Source organism: Chenopodium quinoa, unplaced genomic scaffold (genome assembly GCF_001683475.1).
Source record: "Chenopodium quinoa cultivar QQ74 unplaced genomic scaffold, ASM168347v1, whole genome shotgun sequence".
Classification (NCBI taxonomy): domain Eukaryota; kingdom Viridiplantae; phylum Streptophyta; class Magnoliopsida; order Caryophyllales; family Amaranthaceae; genus Chenopodium; species Chenopodium quinoa.
In genome coordinates, this window is record NW_018743448.1 from 1,297,509 (window position 1) to 1,318,431 (window position 20,923).

At 44.0% G+C, this 20,923-nt stretch overlaps 1 protein-coding gene across 1 annotated transcript; it reads left to right on the top strand.

The window, feature by feature from the left end:
• Positions 1–13,988: 13,988 nt before the first annotated feature.
• LOC110739328 lies at positions 13,989–15,751 on the top strand. The gene is made up of 2 exons (XM_021919795.1): positions 13,989–15,469; positions 15,553–15,751. The coding sequence occupies exons 1-2, from the start codon at positions 13,989–13,991 to the stop codon at positions 15,749–15,751; spliced, it is 1,680 nt and encodes a 559-aa protein (XP_021775487.1).
• Positions 15,752–20,923: the final 5,172 nt, after the last annotated feature.

The following is a 20,923-nucleotide window of genomic DNA, read 5'->3' on the forward strand; positions in this document are numbered from 1 at the left end:
ATCAAGGGTGTCGCCCAACAATGGTTTGGCAACTTGCCGGCCGGGTGTATTAATAACTTCAAGACGCTCGCCTACCTGTTCACGTCAAATTTTGCAATGAACATCCCTGCTAAAAAGACCACCCTTGATTTGGGGACCATACAGCAGGGAGAGAATGAAGGACTACGCTTCTACATCAGGAGGTTCAATCTGATGAGAATTCAGATACAAGGACTACTTGATGAAGTAGCCTACACAGACTTTTTCAAAGGTCTGAAGGACGGGTCGAACTTCAAATTCGACCTCGTCAGAAAGAGGGTGACCACCCTCCAAGAAGCAATGATGGAGGCAGATGCCTACATTCAGGCAACCGACCTTTGTAATGTTGGAAAGTAGTCGAACCACAAGAATTCCGACAAAAAAGAGAACCGACCAAAGCAGTCGGCCAATAACGAAGAGAAAAAGAGAAAAGAAGTCTGGGCGGCCGATTCCTCTGAACAGCCGTCCCAGAAGAAGAAGAAGGAATTCAAACCATACTCCCCCAAGTATGAGTTTAACAAGGATAACTATGCCATCCTCAGGGAGATCAAGGACCGGCTCTCAATTGAGAAACCGGCTGCCATGAAAAGTTCCGTCAACAATCGGAACAAAGATAAATATTGCAAATACCATGAGGACATTGGTCATGACACCAATGAGTGCATCAGCCTAAAGCGCCTCTTGGACCGCCTGGCAGACAAAGGAGACCTCAACTCCTATGTCAAGAAATCAAAGGGCAAACAACACCCCAAACAAAAATAGGCGGACAGAAAAAGGGCGACGCCTGCTGAAAGCTCCGACACTGACGAAGCGCCAGTCTATACTATAGCAGGCGGCTTCGCAGGAGGAAGCCCTACTATCCGGGGCAACAAAGACAACATCAGGCACTTAGATGTTAGCTCCGTCGACCAGGGATGGACCTCCAAAAGTTCATTTCCAGAGGTTGTTATTACTGAGGAAGACTTAGGGGGAATCAGGGGGCCGCATGACGATCCCATTGTAATTGAATGCAAGGTGGCCAACCAGAGAGTTGGCCGGATTCTCATAGATACTAGGAGTTCATCTGATCTTATCAGCAGCAAGTGCTTGGCAAAGCTCAAGTAAAAGCCAGACAACATTCACCTGGTCTCCCATCCTTTAGTAGGATTTGGAGGAGGGGTCGTACACCTAGTGGGACGGGTGGATCTGCCTATCCGCCTAGGCGAAAAAGGGGAGGGCCGTCACATGGTGGTCCGATTCTTGGTGGTCGACGAACTGTCGGCCTACAACATGATCTTAGGACGACCCACCCTGAATAATTCAAAAGTTGTAATCATTCTATCTCTCATGCTTCTCAAGTTTGAGAGGGATGATGGAATGGTCGGCTCCCTAAGGGGAGATCAGAAGATGGCCAGGGAGTGTTACCTCACTGATATCAAGCCCACTGTGGTGGCATCCGGCCCAAGTGGAGAGACTACGAACCTTGAGCAAATCAAGGAAGCCGCGCCTGCCCCAACAGCAGCCGCCAAGAAAAGAAAGGTCACCCATCTGGAGGCCGAAAGAAAAGAGAAGCAATAGCAGTCACTAGCTGAGGAGCGGTCAGCTGAATTCCGCCCTCAGCCGGCTGGTGAGCATGTAGATGTCGTCCTGCACGACTCTCGCCCTGAGAGAACTGTTAAGGTCGGGACGGCTGCTCTTGTTAAACTTGGTGCTGACCTGCACCAACTGTTGAAAGAATTCAAGGATATATTTGCATTTGAAGTTCACGAGATGCCAGGCATCAGCCCTGATCTGGCTGTACATAAGTTGACCGTGGATCCCAAAAAGAAGCCGGTAAGGCAAAAGAAGAGGAACCACGGTGAAGAGCGAAGCCAGGCGGCAACCGCCGAGGTTAAGAAATTGCTGGACGCAGGATTCATTCGACAATGTTACTTCCCAGACTGGGTTGCGAATGTTGTACTTGTAAAAAAGTCGAATGGGACCTGGCGCATGCGTGTAGACTACACAGACTTGAACAAGGAATGTCCCAAGGACAGTTACCCGTTCCCAAAGATCGACAGTCTGGTCGACTCTACAGCCGGCCATGCCTTGATGAGTTTCATGGACGCCTACTCCGGATTCCATCAGATACCCCTGTGGAAGAAGGATCAAGAGAAAACGGCCTTCGTCATAGATCAGGGGTTGTTTTGTTATACTGTCATGCCGTTCGGACTAAAGAATGCGCCTGCAACCTTCCAAAGAATGATAAAGACGGTCTTCTTCAACCAGATTGGAAGGAATGTGGAGGCGTACATAGATGATATGATTGTTAAATCTAAACTCCGGACGGACCACCTAGCTGACCTCCGAGAAACATTCACCACACTCAGGCGGCACCAGGTCATGCACAATACCAAGAAATGTGTTTTTGGTGTTGAGTCTGGGAAGTTCCTCGGATTTCTAATCAATCAAAGGGGAATAGAGGCTAACCCCAAGAAGGTACAGGCGGTCATAGACATGCAGTCACCCTGCATTGTCCGAGAAGTTCAGAAGCTTACGGGTTGCCTGGCGGCATTGGGGAGATTCCTCAGCCAGTCGGGCGACAAGTGTCTTTACTTTTTTCAAGCAATCAAGAAGAAGACCATGTTTGAATGGGGGTTGGATGCAGAGTCGGCCTTCCAGAAATTGAAACAACACTTGCACTCCTTGCCAAGGCTGGTCAGCTCTCTACCCAAGGAAGTGCTATACATGTATTTAGCGGTCTCTGACCATGGTCTTAGTGCCATCCTCCTTGCTGAAAGGGACGGCTGCTAGCTCCCGGTCTACTTCATCAGTCATGTCTTAAAGAACGCCGAGTTACGGTACCCTATGGTTGAGAATTTTGGCCTTTCCCTCTTCATGGCAGTTAAAAAAATTGAAGCCTTATTTTCTGGCACATCCGGTAGTGGTCTACACCGACCAGCCAATCAAGCGGCCACTGACAACCATGGAGTCGTCAGGCCGAATGATCAAATGGGCCATCTAGATTCAAAGTCTAGAGATCACTTTTGAGCTAAGGAAAGCGGTGAAGGGGCAAGCATTTGCTAACTTCATAGTGGAGTTAACTAGGCTGACAGATCTTGAGAAATTAGAACAAGTCTGGAAGGTCTATGTGGACGGGAGCTCTACAATGAACGGTTGTGGTGCAGGCGTCATATGTCAGTCTCCTGAAGGGGACAGGTACGAATATGCACTGCGGTTTAAGTTCCAAGCCTCAAATAATGAGGCGGAATATGAAGCTCTATTGGCTGGCATCCGCATGTGTAAAGCGGCCGGGGCAAGAAAGATAGCCGCCTGTTCTGACTCACAACTGATCATAAGCCAATACCATGGTGACTATGAAGCCACACATCCGGCCATGATCAAGTACCCACGGTAAGGCATGAGGCCGGGACACTTGAAGAGTTTCACCTAAATCAAGTGCCCAAGTCTGAGAATAACCAGGCGGACGCCCTCTCTTAACTGGCATCATCAGCTTCCTGTGACACACCAAGGACGATTTTCTGGGAAGTAATGGATAAACGAAGCATCGAGGAGGACCCTATTGGGATCCTAGACAGAAGCTCCACCTGGATGGATGACATCCAGGCATACTTAACAGACGGCACCCTGCCGAATACTCACTCAGAGGCGGTCCTACTGAAAAAACGGGCGTCCAACTTTGAAATGCATAAAGGGGAACTCTTCAAAAAGGGTTATCTCCAACCTCTCTTCAAATGCGTCACCCCAAAGAAGGGGCGAGAGATCTTGGAAGACCTACACTCGGGATATTGCGCCTCCCATGTAGGCGGCAGGTCCCTAGCTCGTAGAACCAGGCGGTAGGGCTATTTCTGGCTGACCCTGGAAGCGGACGGTATGGAGATGGTGAAAAAATGCGACAAGTGTCAAAGGTTTGGCAAGCTAATCCATTGTCCGGCCACTGATCTGACGGCCATACATAGCCCCTTACCATTTGTCAAATGGGGCATGGATGTCCTGGGTCCATATACACCCGCAACAGGTGGACGGAGATATATCTTGGTGGCAGTCGACTACTTTACCAAATGGGTAGAGGCCGAGGCTGTCAAAGGCATCAAGATCAAGGTCGTTATCTCATTCATTTGGAGGAACGTCATTACACGATTTAGGGTGCCTATGTCATGGTTTTTGATAATGGTCCTCAGTTCGAGACACCTGTTCTCAAGAATTGCCTGGGGATCAAGGAATTGCATACAATTTTGCATCGGTTGGCCGACCCCAAGCAAACGGCCAGGTAGAAGCGTTCAATAAGATTATCTCTCAAGGTATCAAGAAAAAGATTGAAAGAGCAGGCGGCCTATGGGCAGATGAACTACCACATGTTCTCTGGGCCATAAGGACGACTGAAAAAGGGGCGACTGGGGAAACCCCATTCTTCTTGGCCTATGGGGCAGAAGCTGTTCTACCCATAGAGCCAATGAGTTGGGAAAGCTAACTCCCAACTGGGAAGGACCCTACTAGATCTATGAAGAGGTTAGAGACGGCACCTATCGCCTGGAAACACCAGACGGCCGGCTTCTACCTAGAACATGGAATGTGGACAATCTGAAGAAGTATTACTTCTGAATAATGTAATAGTACAAGGGTTATTAATAAAACTTGCGATTATTTTCAATATTTTGTGGTCATTAGAGGGGCATGCCGCCTGTACATTTGCAGTTGGCCACTCTCCAAAGTATATTTTACCCTTTGTCAATAGAGGGGCATGCCGCCTATACATTTGCAGTCGGCTACTCTCCAAGGTGTTACTTTTGCTAGGGAGGTATGTCGCCTGAACTTAAAACAGACGGTTACTCTCCTACACTTTTAAGCCTAAGGTAACTTAGCACCTATGTTCACCATGAACTAAATAAGGCCTATGGTCGGATGATCAGCCCAGGCACCAGGCCGACTGATCCTATCTAAAAATTAAACTAATACGACCTGTCCCAACATCATAGCAGGCGTCCGGCGACATCCCTCCGGATGAGATTCGTCGCAGAGAGCAGCTCCCTTTTGGGTGGAATAATGCTCTATAAACCAGACACAAACGGATCCGAACGACTGTCCCTAAGGACAACCCTGTAACCGTTTACATATGAGACAAAGATAACTCTACTACTAGCCGAACCAGTAGTAGTCTGTTCACATCTGAGTCGGATGACCGCCTGTCATTACTTGGGATAAATGCAGACGGTACCTTTTGAGTTAATAGCCAAGCAAAAATTGGCGAATCAAGGGGTCCAGCCGGCCTACACCGCCTGGTATCTCTACTACTCAAATCAGGCTCTGAGTAGCCCCGAGGGAGACTCATAGCCACCAATCCTAGTTGGAACCTAAAAGGTACAGGAACAACTATTTTTTGGCAAACAGTGTACTTGGCCACTCTTCCAACTAGGTCCACCAATACGGGCACAGATGTCCAGAACAGGCGCCTCGTCCACATGAACAGGCAGCCTGTCTCTACCAAACATCAAACGCCCTATAACTGCCAAAACATTTTGGCATAATTTGAGTTAATAGCCAAGAAAAACTTGGCGAATAAAGGAAGTAAAGAGGCATCCGTTACTTGGCCCTCCTACTACTCAGAAAATAAAAAAGGGTGACTGGATAACCAGCCGTCCTCCCTAGAAAGGAACCAATGGTACAAAAGGAACCGCCTGTTCTTGAAAACAGGCGGCCATCCATGATAATTCCATCTAGATCTAATAAAGGAACGCCACTAGGCAGCAATCCGCAATGGAACCAGTCAACAACTGACTACCATTAACAAACTTGAACTAAAATTTGAGGAATCATGTTAAGGCTTAGGCACTTAGCTCCTCGACTACGCTTACTACGGCCATTGCTCAGAACCCTAAAGACGGCCACCTGTGCCAATGCGTAACCAACAGGCGGCCAAGGTAACATTTCTGAAAAATACACCAAGTCTGGAAAGTCTGCTACCATTCAAGGGGAGACCGACTGGGCTCATGACCGACTGATCGATAAGGATACAATCAATCGGCCAGGGGCAACAATAACAGTTGGTTGTGGCACCTACTAAGATGTCTTCTATACTTAGCAATTCAAATGACGGAATTCAATGCAAAATGGAAGACAACAAGCAAGAACAGTCGGTATGATTATTCTACACTTGGCAAAAAGAAACAACCAAATCAAGATTGACAAGACGACTAAACAATCGCCAAAATTCATTCAAAAACAGTCGGCCTTGAAACCGACAAGAATATTCATAGACCCCGACCCCTTGGTCGGGTAAAGAGATACAAAAACAAGCGGCACACAGGCCGATGGAAAGTTGAAAAATAAAAAGCTTAAGCATTGGGTTGAGGGGTTTCTTCAATAGCGGCCGCCTGATCAGTTTCAACGAAGGGCGCCTGCTCTCTAGCGCACCTTCTTGTGGCTTATTAGCAGGTGCCTGTCCTTGATGGGCGACCGCCTCCTTTTTCTCATTCTCCCCCTTGTCCGTCTCCTCCTCTTCTTTATCCTCATCCTCACCATCAGAAGAGGAGCCGGCCGCCTCATCCCTTGATTCATCCTCCTCGTTCGCCTACTGCATAACTTTTATATTAAACTCTTCAGTGCAGGCGACGAATTTAGACTCCCATTGCTCATAGGCTAAGTCCGGGAAGAGGGCAGTCCAGGTCATCCTCATAATGTTTGAAGAGTCCTCCATCATATCTTGGGCCAGGGCCATCTTCTTAGTCTCAGCCTTGGCACTAAGTTGCTTGGTCAAGGTCTCCTCCTAGCTTACCAGGCGGTCCTTGAGCTTCTTGTTCGACTTTTTGAGCTCCTTGGCCGCATGTTTTATATGTTTAAGCGGCTGCAGCTGAACCTGAAGGTCCTTGACCGCCTTCTCCAACTCTTCGTTTTTCTTCTTGGCCGCCTCCAATTCAGTTTTGACCTACAAGGTGGCAGTCGCCTGATAATACAGAATGTCAGTAGTCAGAATCTCATTTTGGGCAATATGAAACATTGCCTGGTCACAATCAGAGGAGGCCATGGCCTTCGCGGCCTTTACCTCCTTGTTTTTCTCGTTGATGGGTCGGCGGAGACCATGTACTAGAAGCAAGGCCTGCGAACCAACAAAACAGGCGTCAAACTTTTCTCAAAAAGCGGCAGTCAAAGGCCAATGTTGCCCAATGTCAAAGAAAACTCATCAAGTCTACCACAGAGAGTAGACCCGTGATAGAGTCCAAGTCAAGGGTGCCGACTCCCCTAACTGTTTCCCTGTCATCTAAGGGAATGGCCTTGACCATAGACTTGGCCATCTGGACCAAGTCCGGCTCCTGTTGGTCGCCTGCAATAGGAAGAATGGAAAATTAATCAGACAAAGGGGGGAAGTAACAGGCCGCCTGATCTAAGAGAGTTAAAATTGACAAGGGAATCCTAGAAAATCAGTTATACCTCTTGGAGGCCGAGTGTCCCTAGGGACTGTTGTTTGTTTTGTCCCATCTTGAGGGGTCCGTGCCTGCTTTTCAGTCGGCTGCTTCCTGGTAGAACCAGGCGTGCTCCCAGCCGTTTTTTTTCGAACCTTGGGGTTTGGCTGCTGGGAGGGAGAGGGTTTGAGTGCTCCACCCTGTGACAAGAAGTCAAGTTATTAAGTATGATCAACAAGGGAAAACTTAGAGAATATGACGAAGTTCAGGAAGCACACCTTGGACGCCTCCTTTGAGGGAGATTCGGTAGAGGGCCATTTCTGGCTAATGATAGTCGTACGCAGAAAGGAAGCCGCCTTCTTTGAAACAGTAATTTTGTCCATGGCGTCACCTACCAATAATGCATCACAGAGTTAGTAAAAATACAAGCTAATAAAAAATGCAAGAACTCAAAAAGGGTTGACTACCTCTAGTGGTCCGCTCACTAAGGCCACAGGCGGCCAAAAGGTACTCGTCATATAACCAACTAAAGTTGGGTATGCAGTTTAGGGGGATAAGCTCTCGGACCCCCGTAGCAGAGTTAGCCCTGATCTCTACTTTGATGAGTCCTCGATCAAGGATCTCCTCCTTAGCTTGACGAGGAACAGGCGGCAGGCTAGAGCCGCCTGCGAGGAGAGGTGGATCCCTGTTCCACCTGTTGTACCTCCTGTTTAAGATTTTATCGGGGATGGAGACAATAAAGAAGGTGTTCCTCTAATCTTTCCATTTGTTCTCCTTCCCCCTAGTCATCAAATAGCCTTTATGGCTGGAAATCTGGTACCAGCCGGTACCGCTTGCTTTAGGGGTCCGACTCAGGTAGTTAATGTGGGCGAACGCTTCAAAATTCGGCTCCACCCCATGCATTTCACAGCCGCCCACATAGCCTAGTATGTTGAACCACGAGTTTGGGGCCAACTGCTAGAGCCCCACATGGTACCCATCCAGGATTTGTTGAACAGCCGGATGTAGGGGGAATCTGAGCCCAGCCTTAATGGCCGCCTCGTAGCAGCCAAAACAGGCATCCCCATAGCTGGTTCACTCAGGCCAGACCACTGTATCTTCAGCATCCGGCACTGTTAGAAAATAATCAGGGCCCATTACGTGGTCTGCCTGAAAGGTCCCTAATCTTTCGACCATGGCCTTAATTCGGCCTTTTAGGACATGGCAATAGTAGGGAGTGTTCAACTCCCTATGAGAAGCAGACGGCTGTGCCCAGTCGTCCCCCTTTTCAACAGCGTGAGATGCTCTCGCCTCATGAGGACGAGAATGCCTCTCTTTTGAATCTGGGGAATGCCGGCTGGATGAGCAAGACTCTGTGTCACTTGAACTCTCAGAATAGGCTGACTTCTCTTCCCCAGAAATGGCCGGCTCTCGTCCGGACATATCAACAAGGACAAGACTGGTCGCCCGAACCTCCTCTAATTCTCTTAATATTGAATCACTTGGAGTGCTTGGGACACAAGGCGACCGGTCCGAAATCTCGCTCATTGGAACATAGTATGAGGAGTCGTCCGAATGTGTATATCTGGCCGCCCTCTTTGTTCTGGCCATAGTGTCCTGCACAAACACAAAGACAGTCGGACTTGGAGCACAGGGCAAAGTTTGGTCCAGAAAAGGGCAGGCGGTACTCCTAGTCCTAGATTCAGCCGTCCCCGGTGACCGATTGATCACTAACTTAGGTCGTGCCGGGTGCTTTGGGATACCATATTTTCAAAAGGAGAAAGCAAAGAAATGAAAAGGGCAAGAGCAGACGGTTACCTGAAAGTTTCTGAAAACGGAGTTGGAAGTCTAAAACAGCCGGTCACCACAAACAGTCGGCTAGTGCAAATAGTCGGTTGAATAACAGTCGTCCAGAAATCCCAGAGCTCAAGTTCAAAGGTTCCAAGCTCTCTTGCAAAGTTCACAAAATGTGAACAAAAAAAATTTGGGTCAAACGCCCTTATATAGGGCAATATGAGAATGCAAAGGGTCGCATCCAAAATTCAAAAAGGAAGGAAATAGGCGGGAAAAACAGACGGCCTACCACAGGCCGACACCCGTCACAGGCATCACGTGACGAGTCATGTGACCCCTGTGAGGGGCAAATGATTAAGGGATTTTTCCCCGCCACGTGGTCCAATCAGCTCCTACCATGTGTCAGCCACGTGGTCCAATCAGGGACTGCCACGTGTCATACTCTAGGAGGTCCAGCATGGACCAATCGCGCTACGCCACGTGGCCACGATCTGCCAACTTGGAGAACGGCCAATAGGGCCCGAATCTCGAGGCAAGCCTAATCAGTCCTAGGTTTTGCCAGAAAACCTAGTATTGGGTACGTACTTTGAGACTATAAATACAGGTAATAAGCCTTCATTAAGGACATTCAGAATTAATCATCTCACCAAGAGAAGCCAAATCACACGTGCATACTTATTGCTAAACCAGACTTAGCATTAATTGCACACCTCGATCACTCGTTCCCTTAAAGGAACTCGATCACCTTTACCTTTCTGCACCTTTTTACTCCTCATACAAGTTCTAACTTGACCGTCGGAGGCGGATCTCCCACCAACCGGAGTTTCTGCTGTTTTGCAGGTAAAGGCGCACAAATCCAGTCCAAGAATTGTAACTCTCCCGCAGGACATCAAAAAACCCCGAAACAATAACTATATTTGGGTGATTATTATTCATCTACGAACTATTAATTTCCAAGATTTTTAGAAACAATCTTTGGAATGGTTAGTTGAACTAGTATAGGTTGGCTTTATGGGCGTTTGAGCCCCCATTTATTGAGTTCAATTGCAGGTGTCACAGCCGTGGCATTCGGCTTAGTGTTTTGCCCTTTTGCAGTCGTTATGCTGCCTAAATGGGTCTAGGATTCATCCTTATGTTTCTTTTAGGACTTAGAGAACATATTCAATTATGTATTTTTTTTTAAAAAATCCCATCGATTGATTGTTCGTAGCATGGACTCTCCCCTGTTTGTGGACGCTGAGGAGGTCTTAGAAGGACCAGTTCCTGACGAGGCGGTTCGCTCTCGAAAGAGGGTGACACGCGCTCATGAGGAAGGCCGGGAGCGGCGCGTCGGTGCTGAGTGACGTCGTCACGAGGAGTTGGTTTGGAAGGCTCCTTCCAACTGGGATCCGCGGTCCTTAAATGGGACCCGGATCACCACGTTTCGATTCAGGGTTCGCGCGGCATTGTGAGTTTCTTTGCGTTTTGTTTCTTCCTTTTCATTTCTCTTTTTTTCTATTTCTTTTCATACCCGTCATAATCGAATTTCTTTACAGAGTGAGCCTAGCATGCGCTTATACGGTTTGGGTGACTTGAGGGGTCGGTTTGAGACTTTACCCGAGGCAGTGAAGGAGGTGATAGAGCTTTCGAGGGTCGGTCCCCAGCTGGCGGCTCTTCAGGATTTATCGAGTCAGCCTGCCTCACTAGCTTTCCTTAGCGGGTTGCTGAAGTTTTGGTGGGATTCCATCAGCACTTTTCACTTCACGTGGGGAGAGATGACGGTTACCCTTTATTACTTCTCCATGATCATGGGTTTTCCTTTTGGAGGCGAGCCCGTGTTTTTGGGGAACGTGAAGGGGTCAGACGAGAGACTGCGTGACCTTGTGGGGGATCAACTTACAGCGGCCCTCCACGTGTATGCACAGTCTTGTCCGTACTCGGTTCTTGCCGATGAGTTGTCGGCTGATGAGGTTGATCTGTAGTGTACTCCTGAGCAGCTGGCTCGGATATACATTGCTCATGTTCTTTCCATCACTATTCTGAGTGATCAGGGACAGCATTTCGCCGTCAGGTTACACATTTACCTCAGTGAGTTGGGGTCAGGGGGATAACTTGAACTGGGCGGAGGTGTCGTATGCCCGTATGCTTACTGCTATAGGCAAGGCAACACGAGTGATGGATTCCGCGGCAGCTATTAAGGTGTCCCAGATCTCCATTTCATGGCATGGTTGTATTCTTGAGGTGCGTGTTTATTTCTTTTATGGTTTTTTTCATTTTTTCTTCCGATCTTTAAGCTGATCATTTTTTTTTTTTGCTTTTTAGGCTTGGGGTACTCGTACCTGCATTTTTTAGCCCCCAAGACACTTGGGCCGACTCGTTTCCCTATTGGCCATCGCTTGGTCATAATAAGGAAGAAACGAGCTACTACAGCCGGCGACTTTCGCCAGAGGATTCTTTTGGCGACTCGTGTGTAAGTGAGTATGGTTTTACAATAGATGTCCATATTATTTTGTTTTAGCCGTCATCATTTTTTAACATGAAGTTGTATTTTGTAGGTCGACCTCCGCCCTTGGGGCTTGGTCGTGGGGGACCATGAGGTTGTCCAGGCAGGCGTTGTTCGCTGTCGTTTTCGGGCACTCTATCAGGGACTCTCCTTATTTTACCGGACATACACGTGGTTTTAAGGCGAGCGTGTTGTCTTGCAGTTTTTGTCCGAGGAGCCTTTGGTTCCTGCGGATCCTCCGATCTGGATGCTGCGTCCGGACTTGCTGTCTTCCGAGGACCGAGCTCAGGCGATCCTTGGTTATCCTACGAAGCAGCTGGTGCTGCCTGGGGCTTCTTACCAGACTTTTGTTGCATTCAGGCTGACCCCATTTCCAGCTTTCGTTCCGATTAATCTTTCTTTCTCTTAGGCTTTATTATATTTTTTCGACGTTCGGATATGGACCCCTTGTTTGTTATTGTTTTTTTTTTTTCTTTTTTTTTTGTAGAGGGTCGAGTTGGGTGGTTGGGTGCCTCCTATGGCAGAGTTCTCGTACACCGACGCTTTTGGATCAGTGATCCACGGGACTCTTCCGACAGCAGAGGATGAGGACATACCGTTCGTCCCATAGACGGTTGAGTCGGTATATTTTGTTTCGCATATGTACATAAATTTTTATCTATCATACACGTTTTTATAACTTCCCTTTTTTGGAACAGGTTCCGCGGGAGACCGTGAATGATATGGAGAGAACCCTTGGAGCTTTCCAAGCTGCTTATCGGAGGGCCCTCGTGGCTTTGTCATGTCGTGATCATCGGATGGTCGCGGTATTTTTTCAATCTTTCTTTTTATTATTTTATCAAAGTTATTACATGGATGTATATTAAACTTTGATTTGGATTTTGCAGGATGTGCAGAAACCTTCCAAGAGTCGCCGAGCACCCTAATTCTATTTTTATTATTATATAATTTTTTTTATTTATGGAAGATGTATATATTTTATTTCTATATATATGATATTTGTACATACGACGTATTTTGTATATATCGCCATTTGTCTTTTATCACATTTCCATTTTTGATAAGTCGTGTTTTGTGTATATTATTTGGTTTGTTTATAGTTAGTTTTGTTAGTTTAGTTGAGTATTTGAGTCCGTTTTGGCGTATTTTGCTCTAGTTTGGATAATCCGATGCTTTTATGGGTAGCTTTGTTGTTTTTGATGAATTTCAGGAATAATGGAGCTAATTTGGATGAATTGTGGATCCATGAAGAAAGTCAAAGCCCATGAAGTTCGGAGATTGAAGAAAAGTCAAGAAAAGGCCATTTTAGAGGTAGGCACGGCCGTGCCTACTATGAGGCACGTCCGTGCCTCTGAGTATAAAGTTGCGCCAAAGGAAGACCCTAGGCACGTCCGTGCCTAGCAAAAGAGGCACGTCCGTGCCTAGGTAAAGAAGCAGGCATGACCGTGCTTAACAAGGAGACACGCCCATGCCTAGAGAAAGAAGCAGGCACGTCCGTGCCCAGCATTCAGGCACGTCCGTGCCTGGAAGACAGACTCAGCAGCGTTTTTATTTTTAGAGAGGCACGTCCGTGCCTCACACTAGGCACGTCCGTGCCTCCTGGAATTTCTGTGCGCCAAACTTAGGAGTTAAATCTTATCTTTTTAGGTTTGTTTAAAAACCTTTTAGCCGTGTTTTTTTTTGGAGGATAATTCATTCATTAAGCCTTATTTTATTTTTATTATTCTCTCCTTAAGAACTAGTTCTCCATTATTATTTTTCTAAGTTTTGTAATTCAAGATTCAAGATTCAAGCTTTCTACTTTAAATTTTATTCAAGATTTGGTATTTATTCTTCATCCTTTGTTATTTAATTATGTTTTCATTATTTATTATTGTTTTTGTTTCTTTAATCATGTGTGAGTAGATTCTTTAATTCAAGATCTAGTGTAGCCCTATTATTGTTGATGCATGAATTAAATCTTTAAATTCTTTAATAACTTTAATTGCTAAACTGATTGTGATTATGCCAATGCTAGGTTAGACGTTACTATAGTATTGCGATTATTCCATTGTTTTTATCACAGCGAGAGTTGGGTATAAACGGATTTGAGTAAATTAATTTAGGGTTTGATTCTCAACACGAGAGTAGTTGGGTTTGATAATTGGGAAGTGAGAGTAATGTGTTTAATGTCTCTAATATGCATGATACCATGAGAATAGGCTTGATTGTATGTTAGAGAAGCCATTGATACTCGAGAGAGATCCTTGGTATTTATTAGGATTTACTTTTCCCCGTTCGATTGAAATCGTATGTTAAGGGTAGAATTACAATTGCATCGATAATAATTGTGGTGAAACATGGTAGACCAACCAACGAAATCCCTCTTGGAGTACGGTATTCCTGATACGACTACCGGAATCCTTTCAAGCATCATAAGACCCCCAGTCACGGCTCAGCACTTCGAGCTCAAGCCACATTTCATACAGTTCATCTCCAATGATTCATTCGCAGGGCTACCACATGATTGCCCCGTAAGTCATATAGATAACTTTTTGGAGAAATGTGATACTATGAAGTTGAATGGTGTTACAGATGATGCAATCAGACTACGCCTTTTCCCCTTCTCACTTCGAGACAGGGCAAAGGAGTGGTTAAGAGATGAAGGCACTGGCTCGTTCGATACATGGGGCAAGTTAGTGAAGGCCTTCCTAGTGAAGTTTTTAGGGAATGAGAAAACTGCAAGATTGAGGAATGAGCTACAAACTTTTAGGCAGTCAGATGATGAGTCTCTCTATGAGGCTTGGAGGAGATTTAAAAGATTGCAAAGACAATGCCCTCACCATGGCATTCCAGATTGGATTTTGATGCAGACCTTTTACAATGGCATGACTCATGAGTTCCGTATTTACATAGATGCTGCGTCAGGAGGTTCTCTCTTGACAAAGAACCCCACTGAAGCTAGGGAACTCATAGAGAAGATGGCGGCCAATGATAACTATCATCCTGGAGGCCGAAACACTGTGAAAAAGGGAGGTAAATTTGATGTTGATGCTTTAACTATGCTAACTAGTTCTGTGCAGGCACTAACAAGCAGGTTTGATAAGTTCCAAGCAGGAACTTCTAACACCCCACAGGAGTTGTGTCAGTTATGTCATGTGCAGGGTCATGTTGCTCCAGATTGCCCACAGATTTCGCAGAATGCGGAAGAAATGTCAATCGAGCAAGCCAATGCTTTCTACTCCTCTAGCCCAAAGAGGCCTTATGACCCTTATTCCAACACCTACAATAAAGGATGGAAACACCATCCCAACTTTTCCTACAAAAATTCCCAAGCGCAACAAAACCCTCCACCACCACCTCAACCCAATACCTACAACCAACCACCACCAGGCTTCCAACAGAAACCACCCAATGCCCAACAACCTATGCAACCACAACCTCAGAAATCAAGCCTAGAGGTGACCTTAGAGAGCTTCATAACCACAACAAACAGTGCCATCCAACATCAAAATAGCTCTATCCAACAGTTGCAGGCCCAGAGTAAACTTATGGAGAATCAGATAAGCCAACTGGCTAACCAATTTAACCAAGCTTTAAAGACTCCAGGAACCTTCCCGGGCCAGACAGAACAACCTCAAAGAGCCCAAATGAATTTTGTAGCCCTGAGGAGTGGAAGGCAGTTGGACGATCCTCCTACCATGGAGCCATCAAGGGAGGTCAATGAAGAAGCAGAGGCAAGTGAGAAGGAATTAGAAGATGCTAGGGTTGAGGAGGCATCAAAGGAACCACCACCAAAGCCACTTGCTCCATATGTGCCTAAGATTCCTTTTCCTCAAAGGTTAGCACAAGCTAAACTTGAGAAAAAGTTCAGTAAGTTCCTCGATATTCTTAAAAAGCTTCATATTAATATTCCATTCCTAGATGCATATCTGAGATGCCTTCTTATGCAAAATTTTTAAAAGATATGCTATCTAACAAGAGGAAATTAGAAGAGAATACTACAGTTGCTTTGAATGCAGAGTGCAGTGCTATTTTGCAGAACACTCTCCCTAAGAAATTAGGAGATCCAGGTAGCTATTCAATACCAGTGAAGCTTGGAGATATTGAGATCAATTTTTGATAAGTCGTGTTTTGTGTATATTATTTGGTTTGTTTTTAGTTAGTTTTGTTAGTTTAGTTGAGTATTTGAGTCCGTTTTGGCGTATTTTGCTCTAGTTTGGATAATCCGATGCTTTTATGGGTAGTTTTGTTGTTTTTGATGAATTTCAGGAATAATGGAGCTAATTTGGATGAATTGTGGATCCATGAAGTAAGTCAAAGCCCATGAAGTTCGGATATTGAAGAAAAGTCAAGAAAAGGCCATTTTAGAGGTAGGCACGGCCGTGCCTACTATGAGGCACGTCCGTGCCTCTGAGTATAAAGCTGCGCCAAAGGAAGACCCTAGGCACGTCCGTGCCTAGCAGAAGAGGCACGTCCGTGCCTAGGTAAAGAAGCAGGCATGACCGTGCTTAACAAGGAGATAGGCCCATGCCTAGAGAAAGAAGCAGGCACGTCCGTGCCCAGCATTCAGGCACGTCCGTGCCTGGAAGACAGACTCAGTAGCGTTTTTATTTTTAGAGAGGCACGTCTGTGCCTCCTGGAATTTCAGTGCGCCAAACTTAGGAGTTAAATCTTATCTTTTTAGGTTTGTTTAAAAACCTTTTAGCCGTGTTTTTTTTTGGAGGATAATTCATTCATTAAGCCTTATTTTATTTTTATTATTCTCTCCTTAAGAACTAGTTCTCCATTATTATTTTTCTAAGTTTTGTAATTCAAGATTCAAGATTCAAGCTTTCTAGTTTAAATTTTATTCAAGATTTGGTATTTATTCTTCATCCTTTGTTATTTAATTATGTTTTCATTATTTATTATTGTTTTTGTTTCTTTAATCATGTGTGAGTAGATTCTTTAATTCAAGATCTAGTGTAGCCCTATTATTGTTGATGCATGAATTAAATCTTTAAATTCTTTAATAACTTTAACAATTGAATTGCTAAACTGATTGTGATTATGCCAATGCTAGGTTAGACGTAACTATAGTATTGCGATTATTCCATTGTTTTTATCACAGCGAGAGTTGGGTATAAACGGATTTGAGTAAATCAATTTAGGGTTTGATTCTGAACACGAGAGTAGTTGGGTTTGATAATTGGGAAGTGAGAGTAATGTGTTTAATGTCTCTAATATGCATGATACCATGAGAATAGGCTTAATTGTATGTTAGAGAAGCCATTGATACTCGAGAGAGATCCTTGGTATTTATTAAGATTTACTTTTCCACGTTCGATTGAAATCGTAAGTTAAGGGTAGAATTACAATTGCATCGATAATAATTGTGGTGAAACTAGATCTTGGATGTTTTAAGTACTTGATTTAATCATCCTGTTTAGTTTATTTTCGAATTCTTCTCATACTTAGTTCCGTAGATAATTGATTATAATTGATTCTTGCTTAGTAGAAATTCGAGTCTATTTAATTATTTTTGAACCTTAGTCTCTTGGGATCCGACCCTTACTTGCCAGTCTACATTAGTATTGGTCTGTTAGGTTATTTTTGATAGGTACGCGACACGCCTACCAATTTTCCATAAAAATATTCACGCAAAAATAACGCAAAAATTTCCGGGGGAGGGAAAGGTTCCCGACTTACCCCCCTCGAAAAAAGAACGAAAAGAAAAAAGGAAAGGAAAAGGTAAAATAAAATAAGAAAAAAGGAATAAGGAAAAGGAGAGGAAAAAAGGAAAAATAAGGAGAATAATAAAAATAAAAATAATGAATAAAAGGAAAATAAAAGGAGAAGGGAAAGGGGGGAAGAAAGTAAGTAATAAAAAAAATAGGCAAGCATGTGAGTTAATCATAAAACTGTAATAAAATTTCCATTATTCATTAAGTGAAACATGGAAATAACCAAAAATTCGCTGCGACAGACTAGGCGAGCACAACTCTGTAGGTTGCGCGCAGACGTCGCGCGCAGGTGAATCAGTTGCGCACGGATGTCGAGCGCAACTGCTTGAGTTGCGCACAACACCTGCGGGTCAACTTTCCTTTGAGCGTATTTTGCCAAAAACTGGACCGTTTTGGTCTATTTAAACATGGTTACGTCTAGGATTTTGATCATCTCACATTCATTTGACACCAACAATTAGTATTACTCAAAAGATTTTTATTACTCTGTTTTTTTAGTATTACAATGGTGAAAATTTTTTTAGCAACGTTTGAAACAATGGGTCACTTCCCTTTCTTGTGAGAATAAGCTAGCTTTTAAAATATACCACCTAGACGCCCTACTAAGTTACATGCAACTCAACATTAATTTAGATTTTCTTCATGTCGCTGTTAACCATTGGGACTCTAACCACCATCGTTTCCTCTTCAAAGGGGATGAAATAACCCCATTACCTGGTGAGTTCGAACCTCTACTAGGCTTCCCTGCAAATACTCTTCCCATGACTTATGCTCCTAACTTATCAGATTCCAAATCTGCTTTTCAGCGATTTTTTTTGCTTGAATGACAATGATATGGCCAAAATTGATATGGAATATGGCGTGAATTTAATTCAATTTCTTTTGGTAATTTTGTAGGGTAATTTTGTAACTCATCAAAACAATTTGACTAAACAACGTTTTAAAATTCGTGCTTTATGTTTTAGTCTTGTTGTCAATTGTTTACTTAGGACAGGCAAAGAATATGGAGATTATTCAATGGTGTCCATAGTTGAGAAAATAGACGGATGTCATTCACCCGCTCCACTGGCCTTGGCGGAAACTGTGCTTTGCTGAATCGGCTTAGAGGAGATCCAAACGAGAATGGTTTCATCGGAAGTCTACTCCTTTTACACGTAGGTTTTTTTTTTACATACTCGTCAGCGCGAAGGTTGCGCTAGTATGCCCAGCGCAAGTTTCCCAGTTGCGCGTAACGTTGCACGTGGATGGCGAGCGCGACACTTTCGGTTGCGCGTGCCACCTGCTGTCGTAATATTCGCAATCTAACTTTCATTTTTTTTAGATTTGGCTCATGGAGCGCTTGCGAATCATTGATCAGCCACAAAATCTTGAGGCTAATGGAGTGAGATCGTCCCCTGGTTGTCGCATTCTCTACAAACATAAGAATGAGGAAGAATGGACAGCTTTTTTCTGTCATGGGGTTCCTAACATACGCTTTGTGATTCCTTGGTGGAACATAAGTAGTATGGTTGGGAACAGTTCTAATTGTCCCTATATTCGCCTCTTGAGCCTTTCTAGTACTACTTACATATTTCCTTGCAGGGTTATGAGACAACATGGGATGAAACAACTTATCCCTCCATAAGATTGTGATGCTCCCAAGGATGTGAATTTTAAAGCTGAAAGAATTCCCTGTTGGATTGAGTATTGGACTAGCCTTCCTAAGTGGGTAGTGCAAAATCCCACCGCAAGCATAGTTTTATCTTCCTTTTACAAAGCTTGGATGAATGCGGCCGACAAGGGAGAGTTAAATAAGGCTCGTCAACAAAATCAAGCCGCTTTGGCTCGCAATCCACCTAAGCCTTTAGTGCAATCGGCCACCACTACTCCTACTAATGGCCAAAACAAAGGAGTGATGAGAAAGTTGGACTTTTCCACATCTTCTAAGGCTCGTCCAAGAGAACCTAAGAGGAAGGTTGCTCCCAAACCTATGCAACAAGGAATAAAAATCAAAGAGTCATCCTCAAATCTTCGAAAAAAGGCTCCTTCAAACTCCAAAGAGAAGGGGAAAAAAGTAGAAAGGGCTTCCATTCCTAAATTAAAGAACAACGTGTGGGTTAAGAAAAAAGGGGAAGGCGAAATTTCTAAGGCTGTCGAGAACACTACGATGGATACTAATCCTCCTTCAACTATTACGATTGAGGATATAGTAAAACCTTAGGGTGTTACACAATATTATTAGTAGTCTTTTTTGAATAAAGTGTAATCACTTCTAGAAGTTTTTTTTTATCATTATTATCTAAGTTATATGATGTACTTTGAATGCACTTATGTTTTGAAATAAAAGAGCTCTTTTATTTAATTTGTTGTTTTATTTGACCGAATCAAAGATTGTCTACGTATTCGTATTACAAAATCAAGTCTCGCATAGTTCTTGTGCAACGACAATTTATTATTATATACATATATTTTTTTTTTGTGTTTTTTTTCTTTAATCCTACTTATAGGAGTAAATGAAAAATTAATCAAACTTTGTTCAATAATTTAACCCAAAGTTTATTTTTTTTGTTTTCCGAACATATATATGAGAATTGAATACTCCTTTGTTTTATCGCTAGTAAAAATCATAATTGATTTTCTTCGAGCGTAAAATTTAAGGTTCGCAGTTCACCATCAGGTGGCGCACGCAACAATGGAAGTCGCGCGTGCCAGCTGCGCGCAACTAATTTAGTTGCGCGCGGCAGAATAGCACAACCTCGTGAGCTGCACGCGGCACCTGTGCTGCGAGTGTTTCATTTTTGTTGTTTTTTTTTACCAAGGTTTAAAACGAGTGAAAGATTTTAGATTTTTTTTATATCTTATTTACCCTCCCCCCAAGTGTGAGGAATTTTTTCATGGAGTTCGAAAAAATCCAAACACTTGAATGTCTCGTTTAGTTTTTTTTTTTGGTCTACACCCCCCCAAGTGTTGTGTATTTTAATGTGTAGTTCGGTAAAATTTAAAACACTTAAGCGAGATTTTTCTTTTTTTTTTATTTTTGATCTACCCCCCCAAGTGTTATAAATTTTACTGTGGAGTTCGGTAAAATTTAAAACACTTAGAATCTTTTATGTGAATGCTATGAAATTTGATTTAGAATATTTGAGTAAACGAGATTATCCGGAATTTATATGTAATATTTTTTAAGACGATCAATGTTTATTAGTTGATGAATTTCATCGCCACCAATATCCATTAATCTAACTGCCCCTCTTGATAGAATTTCTATTACGCGGTATGGTCCTATCCAATTGGGTTTGAATTTCCCTCGTGGATCAGTAGGAGGACCTCTAGCCTCTTTTAGTACAAAGTCACCTTCCTTAATATTATGGGGGCGTACCTGTTTGTCAAAATTTTGCGCAATGCATTGTTGGTAGACTTGTACATGATGCAAAGCTTTTAATCGTCGTTCATCGAGGAATAAAAGCTCTCCATACTTTGCTCGTACCTATTCGGCTTCCGGTAGCTTACTTTCGAGTTAGATGCGTAGGGATGGTATTTCCAGTTCAATTGGTTGAGCTGCATCCATGCCGAAAACTAAGGATTATGGA